Source organism: Stegodyphus dumicola, chromosome 1 (assembly GCF_044657685.1).
Source record: "Stegodyphus dumicola isolate Sdum_Otavi_A_Nest chromosome 1, ASM4465768v1".
Classification (NCBI taxonomy): domain Eukaryota; kingdom Metazoa; phylum Arthropoda; class Arachnida; order Araneae; family Eresidae; genus Stegodyphus; species Stegodyphus dumicola.
The window spans coordinates 15,550,369-15,572,821 of NC_140768.1; the positions used below are offsets into that span (position 1 = coordinate 15,550,369).

At 33.0% G+C, this 22,453-nt stretch overlaps 1 protein-coding gene across 1 annotated transcript in view; it reads left to right on the forward strand.

The window, feature by feature from the left end:
* The window catches only part of LOC118198074 (protein croquemort-like), a 59,916-nt gene that overhangs the window by 17,044 nt on the left and 20,419 nt on the right, over positions 1-22,453 (forward strand). The window contains exons 5-9 of the mRNA XM_085813008.1: positions 4,829-4,920; positions 9,725-9,771; positions 11,771-11,843; positions 13,752-13,924; positions 17,046-17,164. Coding sequence (XP_085669134.1) covers positions 4,829-4,920; positions 9,725-9,771; positions 11,771-11,843; positions 13,752-13,924; positions 17,046-17,164 — 504 coding nt within the window. The remainder of the gene's footprint in view (positions 1-4,828; positions 4,921-9,724; positions 9,772-11,770; positions 11,844-13,751; positions 13,925-17,045; positions 17,165-22,453) is intronic.

The following is a 22,453-nucleotide window of genomic DNA, read 5'->3' on the forward strand; positions in this document are numbered from 1 at the left end:
TGAGTAGAATTTGGGATTTGTCTGCATTTATGTTCACTCTCCATTTTTTGCATCATTCTTCCACTTGTTGCATTTTATTTTATAGTTGTGCTATAGCATTGTTAGGCTTCCTAGATTTTTGTATAAATGTGGTGCCATCTGCGTAGCAGGCCAGTTGAAAGTTGTAATCTTCTCGGAAAGTTGGAAAATTATGAACATAAATGATATATAGATTATAGGTCCTAAAATGCTACCCTGGGCGACCCCTCCCAGGATAGGATATGGATCAGTAGAATAATCACCTTGTCTAACTGAGAAGGTATGATTTTCAAGGAATGACTTTAGGATGAGAATGAGTGCTCTTGGTATATGCTGTTGTATGAGCTTATAGATGAGGCCTTCATGCCAGATGCGGTCAAAAGCTTTGGCCACATCCAACATGAGGAGAGCAATACTAAGTTTGTTTCTGAGAGCCGATCCTACGAATTCTGAAGTACGAATCAGTTGATAGGTGGTAGAAAGTCCTTTCCTGAACCCATGTTCTTCTTTCAAGATGAAGTCGAGGTGATTGTGCAGTCTTATAAATAATTCGCTCAAACATTTTCCCCAGCATAGACAAGAAACTTATTGGTCTGTAGCTAGTTATCTATCTATTTATGTTTATCATTATATTTATCTATTTATGTTATGGTTTCTTGGGTTTAGGAATAATGAAGATTGAAGCGTGTTTCCAAACATTCGGAAAATAAGAGTTCGTGAAACAGGCATTGTAAATGGATGTTAACTTGCAGATGACACCATGCGGGAGCTGCTTAAGGAGTTTATTTGAAATTTGATCTGGTCCAGGAGCTTTTCTATTATTTGAATACTTGATGATATTTTTAATTTCACCAGGAGTAGTGAGTTTAATAGTGTTATGTTTCAACGGTGCGTTGAGCCAGTTCGTGACGTGGTCAGTAATGGCGGCAATGGTGGTTTGGTCTGCTGGGAAGTCGTTGGGTGTGAATTGCTGAGTCAGGTGGTCAGCGAAAGCTGTAGCTTTTTCTTCATTGGTGTAGGCTATGTCAGATTGAGTTCTGATTACAGAAGTGTTGATCACTGGGTTGTTTTCTGTTTATGGATGTAACTCCATAATGAGCCATTTTCAAGATTTAAGTTTTCTATTTTCAAATTCCAAGATTCCTTTCGATGCTGCTGAGTGCTAGAATTTATTTTTCTGGTGAGTCTATTAATGGTTTTAAGGTAGGATCGTAGGTATGATTGTAGAGTTTGCGATTTCTGTTCCGGTTCTTGATTAAATCACAAGTATGCATGGGGAGGGCACCATAATGATAGGAATTGATCTTTTCAGTAGTTGCTTGTGCTAGGAAATCTTGAAGAGTGTTCATAAAGATTTTTGCAGCATTCTCAATATCAACTATGATTTTAAGAGAATCCAGACTTACGGGTGATGCAGTTGCGAGGTTATGAAGTAATTTCCAATCCACAATTTTCCTTTTCTTTATATCTTCTGGCTTGCTGTATCCCAACTTTGCCATTGCAGGGACATGATCTGAGGAAAGCTCTTGAATTACTTCTATTGTAAGGGGTATATTAAAATTTGAGGGATAAAAATTGAGAATATCAGGTCGATTGTGGAGAGTATTTGGGCGGCACGTAGGCTCATCGGGGGTGAATAGGAAGATGGGATTATTTTCAACATAGTCTCTGATGGTATGACCATTTGCATTGCTATGATTGTAGCCCCAGTCCACATGTTTTGAATTAGTCTCCACCAATGATTGAGGGAGCGGGTCTTGTAGATAAAAGTCCAGATTAGGTGCTGTGATTCTGTTATCTGGAGGGTTATAAAGTGAACAAATTTTGGTATTTCCGATTTTGGGTAGTACAACATTTACACAGATAACTTCAAATGTTTTTGTATTATCCGCAGATAAAAATCCTGAACAGAGAGTTCTTTTCATGTAAATTGCAACACCTCCACCGTGGTGTCTAATTCTGTCGCATCGATAAGTGTTGTAATTTGCGATATTGATGTTGTGTTTCGATTTAACATGTGTCTCAGTGACAATGCAAATTTCCACTTCATGGCGAATTAAAAAGTCCTGAAATTTAGGTATATTTTGTGTGATGTTCTGTGCATTCCACAGAGGATTGGTGAGCAGAGAAAAACTGTGAAGAGAATTAGTCATGATTTTTTGGGGAGGCATGACTGAATTTTGTGCAGCTGCAGCATTGAGCTGAGTAGGTGTATTTTTCAGAATGGAGATAGCAGCCATAAGGGTTGCTATCAATGATTTGGCTTCTTCTAGCATTGCTGGGAGCTTGGCAATTTCAGGTGAGTGCCTGCTTTGGGGTGGCTGAACACTATTCATGACGACTCTGTCCGGATACAAAATTTTCCCCTGTGAATATTGCTGGGACATGGGGAAGCGGCTACATCCATGAAATGATGCTGTGCGATTTCGCTCAGGTGGCTGGCTCATCTGGTGATTTAGTGCAAGTTTTGGATTTGTGCCCCTGTCTGCACTTTACACACCGTGAGGGAGGTGACACTGTGCTTGAGCATGGTGAAAATTTTGACAACGATAACATTGAGTGGGGCCTCTTCTGCCCCTGTAGATCTCAACTGTGACACGAAGTCTCATCAGGTATTCCAGGTCTTGAATGGTTCTGGCTTTGTCGCTTTTTGACAGCATGACGAGATATAGAGGCATTTTTTGAATTTCTGTACCTCGCCTTTTTGTAAGTTGGATGACCTTATTAATCGTGTATCCAAAGTTTACAAGGCCTTCACCAACCTCTGTTGAAGCAGTGGTTATGGATAACAAACAACCTTTAGCAATTTTTCATCTGCCAGCGTATGCGTGTAATATTTTATTTCTTTTTTATCAAGTAAGGTGGTGATCTGCCTATGCATATCAGTATTGAAGACTTTTATTTCGAAGTCACTTTTGCTTTAAAGTCCATTTTTTCCTTTTCAAGGAGATTATTTAGTTGTTTCTATGTGATGGTAGTGTCCTGAACCATAATCGGAGGGATTTTCGTATTTCTCCTGGGGATACTGGAAACCGGCATTGGCTTTTGAAGGTCCTGCATTTCCATTGGCTGCTGGGGATCTGCATCCTGGTTTCTAATTGGACGAGCAGGATCTGTGTCTGGCAGTTAGGGGATTCTTCCAATGGTTTAGGCACATCTTGGGCTGCATCCTGCGGTTTGGGCTTGGGGAGTAGAGCTGGCTTAGATTTGGGTTTCGTTTTAATTTTTTTCTATGACCAGAGAGGCTCCGATGGTTTCCTTCATTGCAGGGCTGATCGGGATCAACAGAAACTTGTTCCAGGATTGCGTACTTGTTGTACGTGTCCGGTTCCAGAGTTCTCGGTCGTTTCCCACTTACGATTAGAACAGGATTTGGCATGGCAGTCTGCTGCTGGTTTTCGGCTGGAGGATGATTAGCAAAGTCCGGAAAGGTGGTGGAGAAGATTGCTTTAAGCTGTATTAGGTCATTAAAACGTTTTATGTCTGAGTTTGAAAGCTCAGCCTTTTTTGAAGTCTTTTCCAATTCCTTGATGTCATGATTGATGAAATCAAACATCGCCTTCATGATGTTTGCCATCTCAAAATCAGTAAGATTTCAGCTACAAAAAATCACGCTGTAACAAGGTAAAGTAAGAGCAAAAATTCAGACGTTCTACTCTGACTGTGTCTGAGAGTTGAATGGATTATCTTATGAAGTCAGTTAGATCATATAAATTCTTGTCTTAAGGGCCAAAGTGGTGGTTATTTTAAGGATAAAATCAAATGTATTTTGACAAATGAAAAATCTGAAGTTGACTAGGAAAACTAAATGTTGTTGATGATAGTAATAAAAATGAGTTTGAATAGATTTGACTCCACACAGGCAATCCAACTCAACAAATAAATCCTGTAAACATATTTGTGGATTATTTTGTCTGTTTGTAGCCACAAGGTGTAAACCCAGATTTGTAATTGGAAAGCCCCTCTTAAATACCATTTTTTAAGACATTTGAAAGGTCATGCTGGTCAATGGATACAGTTGTTTTCATAAACAGCTTTGTACAGTGGTCAATTGACACATATTGTGTGGTGTGCGATCTACGAAACGGGTACAAATACCCGCTCCCGCTCATAATGTGTTAAAATACTCACCATGATTTACAGATTTTAAATCGAAACTTTCTGTTACAAACTTCACAAAATCAGTTATTCAAAGCCCTCATAATCCCATTAATAGCATGAATACTGAGTGATATTTTTATATGCATAGCATTGTAATTAGTTACATTGGGAGGAGAGTTAACTTTCAATTTTCTTTTCCCAATGCTCTTGCAATAGTTTGTTTATAATAGATTTGAATAACAGTGATCTGTATTTCTTTTTCTTTCCCCTTTTCTATTCCTCTTCCAAATAAATGCTAAGTTTTTATTTTTGACTTTTAATTTTTGTTAAATTTTCATTTTTTAATGCAAAAATTATGTATTTCTGCATATATGTTATGTTAAATGTCAATAAAATTCACATTCCAGTGTTTACTTTTAGTAAGAATGTATAACTTAAATGCATTATTAGATAACAGATTAATTTTGCTTTGATTTATTTCCTGTATTGAATCATTTCATAGATTAAGTACCCAAATACATTTTAATACAAATTCAATTTAAATATGCATAGTTAAAATTTAATGGTAAAATTCAAAATGGTATGCAGTGACAGTTATACATTAGAAAGAAGTTCATAATAAGTTATATTAAATAAATGTTTCCTTTGATAGTGTCTGAATTAAAGAATGAGAGACATATGTGTTTTACAAATGTTATTGAATTTTCAGAAAAATAATAGTCATGATGGTGTTTATACAATATTTACTGGCAAATCTAATGTTGGAAAATATGGATATGTTGATAAGTGGAATGGCAACAGGTAAATACTCATTTGTAATGTTCTTTCTAAATTAAGTCACATTTGATTTTATTTAACATGGCTAATTTTAAGATGTGAGTGTATATTCTTAATATTTTGAAAAAGTAGAAAATTTATTAGTTCGTGCTACATTTCTCTAATTTTTGTCATGTATTAACAAGAGTATAAAAAGTATCAGTTTATCTATGTGTATAGTCCTAACTAAACTAGCAATCTATAAGTCTATAAGTAAGAATAGCAATCTATAAGTCCTAACTAAACTAGTTAGATTAAGAAATTTTAACATGCCACAAATGAATATTGCATATGCACATAACTTCCCTGATGTATGAACTCCGGGTAGCTGAACCAATTGAAATGGAATTTTAGATATTGTTTTTTGAAGGTACTCTATCGAGCTTGTGATGATTTAAGACACTAGAGCTTTCATGGTTACGGTTACAGTGGAAAAAATTTGAAAATTTCAAATGGCAATACCTGCTTTTTTTCCTGTGTAAATTGACCAGAGCATTGAAAAACAAGCATTGGAATCATATATGTTAGAGGAATATTGCCAATGTAAAAATTTGCAAAGAAGACCATTGTAATAAACCAGTAACAACATGTGGCGTTCCGACAGATACTTCAACTTCTATTCATGAGATGGCGCCACGTGTAAAATCCAGTTCTTAATCGGAGCAGCAAAGTGACGTCATTACTCACTCAGACTTCTCGTCGGACAAGTGTACGCGACGCTAGCATGAACTGTGTTCCGAGCTCTGCGTTGATCTCTGCAATGTAATTTGAATTGTAATTTAGTACTTAATATATTCTTTTGTTATAGGAGATTGTCTACTCTTATTTTCTTTAATTATATCATGCATTAAGCACACAACCACCAAAAACATGAGAGGAGAGGGAAAAAAGCTTTTATCAGAATTGCAAGTTTTCAACTTGCTCACCTTTGCTGATGATAATAGAATAGAGAATTAGAATAGACAAAATTTGATGGCACTGTTATCAAATCTGGTGTTGTGATCAAATCTGGAATCTGAAACCTTCTAATCTGTAACCCAGTTCTAGCTGATCTACCATCAAACACGCTTACGCTGAAAAGTATAACCTAAATTATGAAAGCTATACAAGAGTAAATGGGGTGGGGAAAACATGTATTCTGTATAAACATCAGAACATTTCATTCTTCAGCTAGTATGTAGCATTAGGAAATTGTTAGATACTTAATTATACTTGATATCCTTCACCTTGTTTAAATCTGTATTTATTATTTATGGACAACTTTAGCATAGGTAAACTGTAACATAAGTAAATACTTGAATCCTTATGTTTACATTCTTGACATAATTTGAAAACATATAGGTAATTCAAGATGAATAGTACAAAAAGAAATCATATTTGTGATCCTTGTAATAAATTTATTGTAAAAAGCACAAAATTTCTGGCAGTTCATTCTCTTTCCCATATGTAATGTGCATACGAGCCAGTTTTCCTGAGGAAATCCTCCATGAAAGCATTCCTTCCTTTAGGCTGATAGCCCTAGTGTGCTTTGCAATATAATTAATTAAAACCAAACCAAACTCCATTCATTACCCAGCCTTTATTTTCGCAGTCATTGGTTGTTATGCTTCCAACTACAGAAACATTTTAAAAGATGAAAATATTCATGTTTTGGTAAGATATATATATATATTTAAAAGAAAGGAATTTTTTTTTTTTTTTTTTTTTTTTTTTTGTAAAATAATGAAATATGACTTTTAATGGTTCATTTTTGATGATTTTCAACTTGTCTATGTAATTTAAGCTTGAGAGATTGGTTAATTATACTAGAATAATTCGAGGAAATAAGTCTGAATGAAATGCAGCATAAAATTGTATAATTTAATAAGCTATACTACAAGAGATGTATTATATACATCAAAATTTTTTGTTATTCAAAGTAAACATTGGAAGTGTTTATATTGGCAAATTATAACGATTCTACCTTCTTCGTTTTTTGTTTTATTTTATTCTTTCTTCTTCTTTTTTTTTTTATGTGTAATATTTCAATTTACTTCTAGTCATTTATTTTCTGAAGTTAATTTCACTTGTATCACAGCAGAACAGTTTTCAATTATTTTTTTAAAAATTTCTTTTGAGTATTGAAATCTTGTTATTGGAAATGGATTATTAAATTTGTTTATTGAAAATGTCACTGTACTTACTTTATACCTCTCATATATGTGTTACAGTGATCCCATATCTTTTCATAGGGCAATTTTAAATGAATAGGAACCAGGTACACTATTCTGTATAAATCAATAATATACTAGAGGGAGCCGCCTAGACAACGGCTCCCAGCGCATTTCCAAGGTGTGCGCTATGAAATGGTGGATTCGAGTTGCTCGCAGCTCGAACATTCTCTGAACGTAAAAAAGAGCAGGACACATTGAGCACTGATTTTTCGAACGCTCATTGCGGTCTTGGGTGATACCCGGGACCTCGCCTAAAATATACTTTTAATTTGTGAATCCATCTCGTAAAAGATTAACCAAATTGTCATTTATGCACATCAAAAACCACATTTCGTTACCTCTTCATTACTACAGTGGATGGACAAAAATATGGAAACACCTTGTGAAATGCATGTTTGAAAAGAAAGATTGATTTTAATGAAATATGTAGGTGGTGCTGGCGTTTTTGACTACTGACGCCACCTATACAACTTCGTAAATGTGCTAAACAGTTCAGTTGTTGTCGGGAGTACTGTTATGTGAGGTTGTCATTGCATTATGTCAGAGTTAACAGACTTCGAACGTGGGCAAATTGTTGGAGCATGTATGGTAGGTGCTTCCGTAAGCAAGGTAGCCGAAGTGTTTAGTGTTTCAAGAGGTACTGTATCGAAGATTTATTCCGCATATTTGAAAAGCGGAAAAACATCATCTGCTAAATCACAGCGCAGACGAAAGTGTGTCCTGAGTGATCGTGACAGACAATCATTAAGGGCAATTGTGACGAAAAATAAGAAGACCACAGCTGCAAAAGTTACTGCTGAAATGAATGTTGTGTTACCGAACCCTGTGAGTACCAAAACAATTAGAAGGGAGCTTCATAAACAGGGAATTGCTGGCTGTGCTGCAATTGAGAAGCCACTCATCAGTGATGCTAATGCCCGTAACAGGAAAAGGTGGTGTTTAAGTCATAAAGCCTGGACTATAGAGCAGTGGAAGCGAGTAATATGGTCTGACGAGTCTTCTTTCACATTGTTTCCCACTTCTGGCCGAGTTTACGTCTGGAGGACGCCATCTCAAGCCTATAATACAGACTGTTGTTACCAAGAGTGAAACATGGCGGGGGTTCTGTTATGGTTTGGGCAGCCATATCGTGGTTCTCTGCTAGTCCCATGATAACTATGTCAGGGCACATGACTGCCAAGACTTATGTGAACATTTTGGCCGATCAAGTTCATCCCATGGTACAAACTTTGTTCCCCGATGGTGATGGTGGCTTCCAAGACGACAAAGCCTCTGTTCACACAGCTCACATTGTCCAGGATTGGTTTTCTGAGCACGAGGATGAGTTGTCCCATCTTCCCTGGCCACTACAATCACCAGACCTGAATATTATCGAACCTTTGTGGTCTACATTGGAACGGAAAGTGCGTTCTCGTTATCCACCGCCAACATTGTTATCTGAACTTGCCACCGTTTTGCAGAAAGAATGGTATAATATTCCCTTGGCAAACATACAGGAACTGTATTTATCCATTCCGAGAAGACTGCAAGCTGTTTTGGATGCCAACGGGTTTCCTACACCATATTAAGCAAAGAAACATATTTTTTTAAAGGTGTTTCCATATTTTTGTCCAACCCCTGTAAGTATTTAATAGCTTTAAACAGGAAAAATATTGATGTTCAGAGTACCGTAGGCTTTGAAGAATTAGGGTGGTTGTTAGGCTTTGAAGAATTAGGGTGGTTGTTTCTGTCAACAATGTGTATATACTAGACAGTGATTTTTCTTTTTCACAGTAAACAATCCATTATAAGAACAGTTGTAGTGTTTTTGCATAGCATTTGTGTAGTATTTCGTACTATATAATATAATAATAACCTAAGCTGGATATAAAATATATGTGAAATTTTAGGTTATGTGCAGTTTTACAAATGGGTCTTTAACTTAGGTGATATTTGAATAATACAGTGGTTGAGAAACCATTTGACCTCATAAGATCTGAGACATTGTATCACTTATACAGGGTGATTCAGAATTCATCATCAATATTTGGTGGGGAGGTAGGAAATAAAAAAAGAAGGAGATTTCACATAGGAAAGTATGGGCGCAGACAAACACATGGTGGTGTAGACAACTTCCATACGTAAGCACAGCTGTTTTATGTGTGCAGCCAGTCATCATTCGACTAGGTGACTTTGCAGAAGTGACATGAACTGGTATACGTGGAATGAATTTGCAGATATGCATGTAAATGCCAGGCATATTCCAGAAGGTCGGGTTGACCATGCAACGCCGTTGTGAGTCATGCATTCTAACACATAATCAGCAGTTCAAGCACCTCTTGTAAGTCTGTAAAACCGATGCAAAGAAATGTTACATGTAGGATGATAAATGTTTTTCCCCTTACTACTAACTTTTTATGTGTACTTTCCATCATTGAACTGGGGTCATTTTGCCCTACTACATGGCATATGTGACCATGCATTCCTATGTGATATCTCCTTCTTTTCCTATTCCGTACCTCCCCACCAAATATTGATGAATTCTGTATCACCCTGTATAGCCTCTGAAGATTTTATAATTTTGTTTTTCTTTTCAGTTTACTGAAGGGGAGGCATTATCCTTGTGACATTATTGATGGAACAGGTATTGTTACAATAAAATATTTTTTTGCCATTTTAAAATTAACATTAACCTCTTGCTGTACAGTTTAGTTTGGCACCATATGAGCTATAAATGGGAAACTGTAACAAGAAGGTGTCTTATTGCTGAGCACGAAGTAGGGCATATATTCAGTTCTATTCCAGATAGTCGATACTGTCATGGCGAAGTCAGTGGTACTTAATAAAATACTGTTGCAAGTTTAAAAACAAATTATACTATTTATGAGTATATATTTATTTTTATGACTATGCATAATCTTTATAATATATTAAAATAAATAATAAGAAATGAGCACTTTAAATTGTTTATTAATATTTTTGTTTGGCACACTGTAGCAGTTACTTTGACAAAAAGTAAATGGCATATTGAAAATATTTAATTGTATCTAAAAAGATTCCTGCCAAATGGTGAACACACAGAAAAATACTCATAGCTTAAAAATTAATATTTCTACATAGTATGATACTTTTCAAAATCCTATACAAAATTTGAAGCTATTTGAAGTCTTTGTAGTAGTTGAAGATGATAATATCAGTGTCATGAAAAGTTTCGCTATGTGATATATCAATGTACTTTTAATTATATTTGTTTTCAGAGGGATGGCTGTCATTTTCTGTGTTCATCTTCCTTTAAAAACATTTTTTTAAATTAATAAACATTAAAATTTCACAAACTAAAGAATAAAATCATGCTTATTCACAGCAGAGAATGAGGAACTCTTCAAAAGACTGCATTTAATTTAGTATAGACCGAACTGAAGTACCTAGATATCTTGCTCTTATTTTTGAAGATAATCTCTATCAGATATGGAATTCGTATGACCTACAGTCCTTTCTACAAGCTTGATTAATTATTCGTATGTTATATAAATAATTCATTCATCTCTTTCACAATTTTTACGTTTGGTCTGCAGTCCATAATCGCAAATCTGTTTGCTTTTTCTGTGTTTGACTGCAATTTGTATTGCATTTTTCATTTTGTGTTTTCCATGCTTACATATCAGTACTTTAAGTTTTATTCATAATTATATGGCAAGGGGTTAAAAAGATTTGAATTTTTATTTTACTCTAAGCATGAATTGTCTGAAAACTTATCATGATTGCAAATAAAATATATTTATCAAATCTGCTGATTTAACATTTCTATAAGCTTGATTTTAATTAAGTCATTTTTAAAAATATAAATAAAAAATTCTATATTTAATCATTAAGAATTAATGCAGTGAAGTATTAATCCCTAATGCTTAATTGTTTAATTTTTTATATGTAATTTTTATTAATATGAAATTTATAAAATTTAGAAATTGATATGTTGGCCATGCTCTCTCTGTATTTTTAGGTGATTTTTATCTTACATATGATAAAATTTTATACGCACTTACTGATTTTTAATTAAATAATGAAACTATTATTGCATATGTTTTATTTTCATTGTGTCTATGTTTCAGATTGCTTTCTCTAAACTATTATGCAATACTTTACATACTGTAAATTGCCATTCTTAATTAGATTAATTTGGCATCATCACTTGATAAAATTAAATGCAGGAAAATTTAATCAAACTGGACTATTACCTTGCATGCATAGGATTTTCAAAAAGAAGCTGAGTTAGATAATGCGCTATTCTGTTTTACTAATTAGAAAAGGGCGATAAATTTAAATGGTATATTAGTGGATATTCTTTAGAGTAAGGAAGAAATGGGGAGCTTATTATTTTTTGTCTTATTTTGTTAAATATACTATCATAAATTGTAGTTAATGCAGTAGGAAGATCTGTACCTGTTAAATGATTTGCATGGATAATGTGTGTCATACTTTAATCACATATATATGTGTAAAATTGAAGACAATTTTGCAAGTTCGAAATTCGGTGATTAGTAATTAATATTAAAAATTACAACCCATTGTAATTAATATTATTCAAGTAAAGAGAAGCCAATAGTATTTTTGTTTTAGTTTATCATTTATTTTGTATACTACAGCTGGAGATATGTGGCCTCCATTCAGGAATAATAAACATCAGAAGTTACATCTTTTTGTTGCTGATATATGTAGGTAAGTACCATTAAATGCTTTTGTGTATTTTTTTCTCTCTGTGTAGTATAGAACATAATACATATTAAAAATATTTGCTAAACAAAAAAATTATAATTAGCCATATTAGTGAAGCAAATATGATTGAATAGGTACAAGAGATATTTATGGTTGTGCCATATTGTTATTAGGAACCATTGAAAATTATTATCAGGAACCAGTGAAAAATGTAAGAATGATATTTATGAAAAAATCGTAAGCTTTTTTCATTTCATTTGGCACTCTCAAGATGCTGAATTTGAAACATTTAAATGTTTTTAGTCTTTTAAGTTTAACTGCCACAAAATCATTTTAGTCACTTTGTAAAATAAAGTTTAAATATAAACAGGTAGATAAAGAATATTTCGAACCTGTGAAACTCGTTAGGATACAAAATAATACTCTTCCCAGAAAGACCTGCTTACTGTGATTATATAATCTTACATATTTTAAATTCTCTAGACTAATTTTCTTTAATTTTACCAAATTAACATTATTTCTCATGTTACATGATCAAGTTTATTGAAGATTTAAGCTATTTAATTTAAATCAAGCATAATTTTAGTCTACTTATAAGAAATGTATTGGAAGTTTTAAGCATTACCCACTTGTACTAGATAAGTATATAAAATGCCTTGCTTAATTTTGTAGTTTTCATTTTCTTCAATGTACGTAGCCCCATGATCAATTTGACATTAAATTCAAGGAGAAAAAGTGGTTTTTGTCATAGCTGAAAAACTATTCTTGAACAACACTTTTCATGCCATCATCACCATTTAATGTGAAGCTTAAGCAGTGATGATTTCTCTTACAAACTAAATATTTCTGTTTTTTTGTGGAGGGGGGAGGGGAGGAAGAGAAAAAGTCACTTGGAATCAGATCTAGTGGACGGGAGAAAAATCCAGAATTTTTTTTGGAATAATAGTGCATGAAATCTAAGCCTTGCGTATAGGTTAATTATCTTGTAAAAGATAAATTTTTTGCTGGTTTTGCTGTAGCATTTGTCTGTGGCTGGATCAGCAAGTTAGTACAATAACACCTCTTATCATGGGGTTTTAAGCAGTGAACTGTCATCCCTTTCTATTCTGAAAAAGAAATAGCTAAATTCTTTTTAGCCAACTTAGATATTATAAAGAATTGCTTTGTGCTTGTTTAGTTTCTATGCCACAATGACGAATACATATCTCATTTGCTGTTACTAACCATGAATAAAAATATCTGTATTGACATTTAACTTACAGAGGAATTCTTGAAAATAATCAACTTGATCACATTCTTTATAATTGCAGCCATACAATAATAAATATTTATAGGTGTTATGCTTTCTCTCGATAAGATTTCAATCATTGAATAATGTTTGATGTTTTTGAGCATTATTAATTCTTCCAAGCTTGTCAAAAATCAAATGGCAACTAACCAATAATCCTTGCTTTTAGTTTTATGCTTTGAAAGAATGATGCAAATATTTCATTGTATTGTGTCACTCTCCAGATTTATAACTTATTCAACATGCTCCATATTATGATTTTTCCATAATATATTTAAACAACAGACTTCATATGAGGTAAAGATTTAAATGTGTTATTATTCTGATAGTTATAGGTTAGATTTTATATAGAGATTTTATGCATTGAAAATTAAATAAATTAATATTATTATGAAACCAGAGAAAACTGTTTTTGAGTATTTGTTTATTGTATTAATTTTAAATCTTTTCGCTATCTGAATTGCTATATGAAGGAGCTATCTGAATGGTTCTAATATCAGTCTAGTTTAATAGTTTTAGTTTGCTGTGAGTTTTTTCAAATTGCAGCAGGATCTTAATGTTTAAATGTATGTCTTGATTTTTGAATTAATTGTTCAAAATTTGTAACAGAATTTTAATTCTAGCACACTCCATTTGAGTTATCTAAAAGAAGTAGAAGAAAATGAAATTGAGTCGTACAGATACTGGTTAGATGAAACAGCATTTGACAATGGCAAATATGAGAAAGATAATTCATGCCAGTGCAGGGACTTTTGCTTGCCAGCTGGAGCCTTAGATATTCAAGATTGTCAACATGGTTTGTATTTTATTTTGAAGTTTTAGAAATTTGTTATGAATCATTGTTTATGTAAATAACTTCCCAGATGTATGTATAACAACATATACGATTGTCACAAATTACGATATTGAAGTTATATAAGCAATTATCTTTATTTCTATAGATGTTTATCATTGACATACATCCTATTATAATGTGTCATGATAAAACACACAGGATTTTTAGGAGATGATAGACAGGATGAATTAAATGGCACATAAGATTTTGTGAAAACAATACTGACAGTATAATTGAAAATGGAGGGGGGGGAATGAATTATACATTTTTGAAAAATGATTTTTCATTTTAATAATCTGATTGACAATGCATCATGAGACTTTTAGTTTAAAGGAACTAAAACTAAAAATAAGAAAATAAAGAAAATTTTTAAATTTTTTTTGAAAGCTCATAAAATAATTAATGAACTAAAAAGGGAAAAAATTGAATATATTAATGGGAACAAGATATTAAATAATAAAATCAAGCATATGCACCTAAATAACAAAATCTAGTAATCAAATTTCTCTATAAAAATACAAATATATTTTGTGAAGAGAATAATTTAATCTTGTGTCCCCATTGAACTATGTGATTATTTTTTCGGTACTTTTCCATTTCGCCGACGCAAATCTCGCCAAGCAGACTTTGTTGGCGACAGCATGCAGTATACACACAAAAAATGTTAACAAATATTAGTTCTAAGAATTTTTTATTTTGAAGGCATAAACATTTTAATATGGTTTAAAATTTTGTAAAAATACATTAATTTAAGAATTTACTATGCTTTCATGGTTCAACAGTCTGATTCGCCGGTTCGTATCACGTGACCCCAAGTTATCTCACCTCACATAAACTACACTACAAAAATCTAATTCTCAGTAATTATCTACATTAATTTCAAGTTAAATCTTAATTTGGAATACAAGTTTAAATGCAAGAATTATTTCAATTCATACGAATAGCTTACTCAGAAATTATGCAAAACCACAGTGCTTTACTTCGCTAGTGCATTCTCATTAGAATTGATGAATTTAACCCTTTGCCTTTTCTGTATTTTCGCCTTCGAGTAAGCGGTGTGATTGCATCCTAATTGACTTAATTACCGTGAATGGTCTTAGGGCATAAAATTTAATTATCTTGTAAAAATTCTATGTAATTGTATGCCAATATTGAAAGAAACAATCAATCTGATAAGAAACAGCTGCAACTTGTTTTGAAAATGAAACATAAAAGGTTACCAGCGAAGATATTCCGTTTGGCATCAGTTGTACCATCGTTTCACTGGCAAAATGGGAAATGTACTATTTTTTCCTTTTAGTTCATTATTATTTATTATCATTTAGTTCATTATTAGCAATTATTTTTTCCTTTTAGTTCATTAATTATTTTATGAGCTTTGAATAAAAGTTTATGTTTAAATTTTTTCCCCCACTAGAATTATTTTTGAATCCATGATTAAATATGTGCTATTTAGAGGACAGATTGCTGCTTTACCAAATATGGCATTTTGCTGAAGGAAATTTTGTGTTTTTCCTTTTTAAATGCAACATTAATCATTAAAATTTGCATACTTAAGTAACATTATATTTGTTATACTGCAGGGGATATTCATATAATTTCATGTGCTTTGATTTTCATTTTGATTTGATGAGTATTTTTCATATGTTCAGTTACAGTTAAACTTGTACATATCGCATTTTATATTTCCTTATCACAACAGTAATATCTAATTCTTTGTTTAATTGAATCCCTAGGCATTTATTAATATGATAGATTTGCTGACACTCCAGCAAGTGGCCAGTTGCATGTTAGCCATGTTATTTACTAGGATTAAGTAAACTGGGCAGTACAGTATGGGAAATATTCCTCATTTGCCTTACTATTGAGAGGGAAGGAAATTCTCTCTCTAATTCAATAAGCATTTAATGCCACTTCATCATGTGAATGGGACACATTGGAGGAACCAGTTTTCACCTCTAGTCAGATGTTTGAATGAAGCTTTAGTTGCTGTGCAGAAAAGAGACTAGAAAGAAGGAATCCAGAAGAAAATATGTCAGAATTTACTAATATTTACTAATATATTCATAATAAATGAATATGAATAATTATCAATTATAAATTAACAAGTTTTATATATATAAAATTGTGAAACAAAATGAAAAATATTCAAACTTGCATACAGTTTAATAAAAACTATAAAATAATAAAAAAATAATAATAAATAAGCTTTTTCCAAGTTTGAAACCGATCTTTGTAAGGTTACAGACATCTTTATGCCAAGGCAACCATATGAAGGTTTTGTCTTCTTGAATAGTGGGCAACATGCATAAGATGTGGGTATATTGTTATGAAGCAATTCTCATGAAATGCCATCAGTTCTTACTAAGGTAAAATCAACACAGCTTTCTGTTTATTATTCAATATTTATATTAATTTAAAACCTGCATATTCAAACTTATCATTTATGGCATTTAATTGTGGTATTTTTATGTTAAATTAATTGTAGTTCCTACCTTTTCGAATGGGTTTTGTTTAGAATGTGGAAATTCACTTTCTGTTATTTTTAATAAGGAAAATTGATTTGGATAATGATCAGTTCAAAGTTGAAATGGACTTCTGGATTGAATTAAATTTTTTTTTTTAGAGCACAGTGCATTCAAGCTGCAGTTTATTACTTTGAAGAGAATCTAACACGTATTGAACCAATAAATGAGAATCTTTTATTTATTAGAATCATTCATGATACTTTGTTTTATCATAATTGTGTGTGTTCGTGCATGTGGGTATAAAGTAACAGAAATTTAAATTTTGGGAAAAAATTGTTTTGACAAAATATTATTGTTTTGACAGAGGAAGATATAATAATCGTTATATTAAATTACTAATAATGGCAGCAGGTATACATTAATAAGTTTTTAAATTATATCTGCAATTTCCAAAAATACTTCGACTTATTTATTACTTGTGTGGTGTATGTATTTTTTTCCACTGGGTATATGAAAAATTTTGAAGGAAAGAAAATTTCTCACATTTTAACATGTTTCTATCATATTGTAATAAAATTTTAAAGTTGGGTATGATATTATTATCTCATATTTAGGTTCACCAGCTGTTGTATCTTTTCCACACTTCCTTTATTCTGATCACTCTTATCAAGAAAAAGTAGATGGTCTAAAGCCAAATCCGAACCTGCATGCATTTATAATTGATCTAGAACCTGTAAGTAAATTTTTTTTAACCTTCATAATATTGAGAAAAACATTCACATTTCCTGTGTATTCCCTTGCTGATCATTCTTATCAGTAAATATTTCAGCCTGTCATACTGATGGGCTGAAATGTTTCATACTTGCGTTATTACTAGTTTGAATCAGAAAACTCAGATTAGTAATACATTATATTGTTGATATTTAAATCACTTTAAGAGAATTCAAATCATAGCACTATCATTTATGTTGACCAAGTATCAAGAGATTGTCATCAACTAAAAATGTATTTGACTACAAATATGGTTTTCTGGATTATTAAAACAAGTTTGCTATTTATTACATCCATGCTAGTTTTAAATGCTAACAGCTATTCAAATGAGTATTTTAACCCTCTAAGCGGCAAGGCCGTATATATATATATGGCCTAGAATATTTTTTGTGATATCAATACGAGCGTATATATACGTGTATATTAAAATATGTCAATGAAATTAAGGCAATATATCAAAAGTACACAAATCCAGGTGTGAAATACCAGCAGAGTTTTTATACTAAAATCAAAAACATAATATGTTCTTATAATAGTTTTGGGAAATTTGTGCTTTTTTAGCAAAACCCCTGGCCGCTCAGAGGGTTAATGTTAGTATATTGGGGAGGGGGAGAGGAAATGTTTGAACTAACTTCTTATTTTCACATCTTAATTTGATGGAATATTTGAGCACAGACTTTTTTAATGTTTTTTAAAAACATTTTCTGCTTGTTATATTCATATCTGTTGTAGAATTATACCCTGTAAAGCTATTTAGATGGTTATTTTAATCTTAATATATTTGAAAAATACCAAATTTACAAGAAAATATTAAATCCTGATTTTAAAGTCTTTGGGTTTTTATGTTTTGGGATTTTCTATTTTTGAGGCAAATTTTTTAAAACATGAAGAACTAGCAGAAGAAAAACAGATGAACTATGATTCTTTAAACATGAGAGTTCCCCCTCCCATCAAAAGATTCAAGTGAACTACAATCTCTTGTTATAGGAATAACTCCATCATTTAAAAGAAAATATCAGAAAAATATTGAGCAGTTAGGAAATGAAAGTCTCAGACAGCAACATTTAAGATTTTTAGTTCATGCCTCAGCTCCAGTTCCCACAAACTGGCGAAGCTTCATTTTTGCGTTCAGTCGAATTTGACATGTTCCTGCTTGGGAAGCAAATATTTCTCCTTAAAGACAATATGCACAGTCAGATCTAAAGCCTTTTTTATAATGTACCTCTGCCCACACTTGTATAGTCCTACCAGGAATGTGCCTGGTATATAGTGAGTCATAATTTCAAGTTGTTCAGGATCAGTTTAGGAGAGCATTAGATTGACAATCAAAACTTCAAGATTTCGCAGAACACTGAAATAACATTTATTAATGATAAAACTTAAAGATTTAATATATTACTTCCGCCTATAGTGGCTGTGTAAACATAATCAAGCATAAAAAAAAATATAAGACATGTGTCATTCTGTCTGTTCAAGCATCAATTGAAAATTTTCATCGGTGCACAGCAAGAGCGCCACCTATCTACCGAAAGACAGAACATACTCCGCCCCGATGAACATTGGTTCATTACAATGTTATTATAAAAATCTTCAATTTTAGATTTAAACAAGTTTCTCAAACGTTCAACAGTATATCATATAAAATAACAATGCATAATGACAAATTTAAATTGAATAACATTAAATTCAGCACAAAAATTTACAAATAAAACATACTTACAATCTCTAGAGTGAAAACAAAATAATGAAACTGCTAAATTACCATAATCCACAATTGTTAATCCATTCTCTGAATCTGAAACATAATTGAATTAATAATAGTAAAGACATAAATTATAAATATACAATTAATGTTTTTTAAAATTTTTATTAGATATTTTATTAGGTATTTATTAGATATTTTTATTAGATTTTATTATATACAATTAATGTTTTTTTAAATTATTACAGAGTCTTATTCACTCAATGGTTAAGCGGGAAAGTTTATGTATAGGATGCTTCATTTCGCCCAATAAAGTTTTTAGTTTCACAACACGAACTTTTCCATCAGCACCAGGATAGAGTTCAATTACTTGTCCAAGTCGCCACTTTAATGGAGGCAATTTTTCGTCCTTTATTAAAACTAAGTCATTGAGGGCTAAATTTAGTTTATCCCTCAACTATTTGGTACGCCCTTGTAATTGTGAAAGATTATCTCTAGACCAACGTTTCCAAAAGCTCTGCAAAATTTGCTGTATCAATTTCCATCTTTCAGCAGGGGTTAGCTTATTATTTGTAAGATCAGGTTCAGAAATTGCTGTTAATGTAGTCCCAATTAGGAAATGTCCAGGTGTTAAAGGATTAAAACCTTCAGGGTCAGATGAGATGGAAACTACTGGCCTGGAATTCAAACACACTTTGATTTGTGTAATTAAGGTGTGAAATTCTTCGTATGTTAGAACGTATGTCCCAATAGTCCGCTTTAAGTGAATCTTCATTTGCTTCACACCAGCCTCCCAGAGGCATCCAAAGTGAGGTGCAGCAGGAGGGTTGAAGTTCCATTGAATATTTTCACCACTAAGGTAGTTTTGAAATGCTTCCTCAGAAGAAAGTGTAGCTTATCTTCATAATTCTCGATCAGCCATAACAAAGTTGGTTCCTCTATCTGAAAAGATTTTCTTGGGTTTTCCTCTGCGTGACACAAATCTTTTCAGAGATGCTAGGAATGCTTCAGTTGTTAAATCACCAACTACTTCTAAGTGAATGCTTTTGTGGTAAAGCATATGTAAAGGCAAACATAACATTTATATCTCGTTCTCCCTCTTTCTTTCCTAGCTTTAAGAAAGGTCCTGCAAAATCCAGTCCTGTATTCGAGAATGTTCTATCTGGCAGTACGTGAGAAGCTGGTAGGTCGCCCATTATCTGACTGGATGTGCTTGTTCAATTTTTAAAACATTGTATACATTTCCAAATTATTTTTCTTACAATTTCTTGGCCGTTAATGATCCAATATTTCTATCGCAGAGCAGATAATGTGGCTCCTCTGTCTGTGAAGGTTTACTCCGTGAAAGTGTTTGACTGTCAATTTAATAACGTGGTGACTTTTGGGAAGAAAGATTGGATACTTTGTGTTTTCTGAAAGATTCGAATTACAGAGTCTATCACCAACTGTAAGGATTTCTTCTCTATCAAAGAAAGGATTTAATTTCAGGATTTTACTGCTGAGATTCAATTTCTTCCCTGCTTTCCTACGTAGCGTATTCGGAAACTAAGTACCGTTTCATTCTAGCGCTGTGGTAGGCGTCCCCCGCATGCGCACTAGTCTTTCTTGTTCACTGACTTTCAATTGTCGCCATTTTGGTTGCTCTATGTTGTTTTCAGTTTGCTGTGCACATTCAAAATGTTTAAGACAATTAGTTCTCCCGCTCACTGTGAGATTCGTGCCGTGATTAAATTTTTGAACGCGAGGAATGTTAAACCGGCCGAAATTTATCGTCAAGTGACAGAAGTTTACGGTGATTACGCGATAAGTGATGGAATGGTGAGAAAGTGGGTAAGAATGTTTAATGCAGGTCGAACAAATGTCCACGCCGAACCTCGGAGTGGTCAGCCTTCTGTTGTCACCGATGATTTGGTAAGGAAAGTTGATGAAACTGAGGGAGAAAACTTTTTAAACCAAATTGTGACAGGTGATGAAACTTGTGTGTGTCATTTCACACCAGAATCGAAACAGCAATCGATGGAGTGGAGACACACTCATTCTCCGAAAAAACAAAAGTTCAGAGTGACAATGTCATAAAAAAAAAAAAAAAAAAAAATTCATGTGCACTGTCTTCTGGGATAGGAAAGGCGTTTTGCTTACTGAATTTCTTTCCAGAGGTGAAACTATTAATGCGGCACGATATTGTGAGACTTTAACAAAACTAAGGCGTGCCATTCAAAACAAATGAAGAGGAATGCTCAGTAAAGGAATTGTGTTGCTCCATGACAATGCTCGGCCCCATACTGGTGGTGTCACTCAATCTTTAATTCGACAGTTTCATTGGGAGCAGTTCGATCACCCGCCGTACAGCCCGGACTTGGAGCCGTCCGACTATCACTCGTTCCTGCACATGAAGCGCGAGCTTGGTGGCAAGCGCTTTGGATCTGACGATGACACGAAAAACGCTGTGGAGTCGTGGTTATTGAAACTGGCGGGAAGTTTCTTTGACGATGGTATACAAAAACTGGTCACCCGCTATGACAAGTGTTTGATCATTGGCGGAAACTATGTTGAAAAATAGTTTAAGACATGTATTTTTTCTGTAAAAATAAAATTGGATTCAAAAAAATTGTTTTACTATTTTTTTTTTCAAAATGGTACTTAGTTTCCGAATACGCCTCGTATATAACCTGAAGTCTATTTTCTTCTCTAAATTTGTAATTTTGTATGATTTTGAAAATCAAATTGCTTGCCTTATCCAGTTCTTGAATTGTTAAAAAAAAAATCTTGAGTTTTAAATCTTGAGTTTGATGTAGGTTTAATATTGTTGCAGAATCTTAAACACCATGCAGTTATGCGTTTCAGTTTTTTCCAGGATGAAAACCTGGATGTCAATTCAAATTCAGCCTCTCGGCTAATAACAGAACATACAGTAGTTTGACGCTGTTCTACCTGTACCTCTTCTACCATAGGTTCAGTCAAAAGATCAAAAGATGATGAAGGTAGATTTTTTCTCTTTTAACCATACTGGTCCATTGAACCCACTAGATCAGAAGCTCTTAATCCACGTGAAACTATGTCAGCCGGATTTTCATTTCACTTACAGTATTTCCATTGCGAAGGTGATACAAGATCTTGTATTTCACGTACACGATTAGCAACAAAGGGTTTCCATTTATTAGCGGTACCCCTGATCCAGTGAAGAACGATTTTAGAGTCACTAAAACAAAGTACATTATCTTCTTGGATATTAAACAATTTCCTTAAATATTTAACTATTCTTGCAGCAATAATGGTTCGCATAAGCTCTAAATGAGGCAAGGTTAAGTTTTTAAGTGGGGATACACAAAAGACGTACAGCAAGAATCAGGATCACAAAAATATGCAACAGCTCCATATCCCTTGAGGTTGGCGTAAGAAAAGACAAAAAGCTCTATTTTATCAAAATTTACACATTTATCATTTAATATATATTTTCTAGGAATAGACAAGTTGAGAATAACTTCAATTTCAAAATACCAAGTTTTAAATTTTCCACTTAAATTGTTAAATTGCTGGGCAAAATTGTGT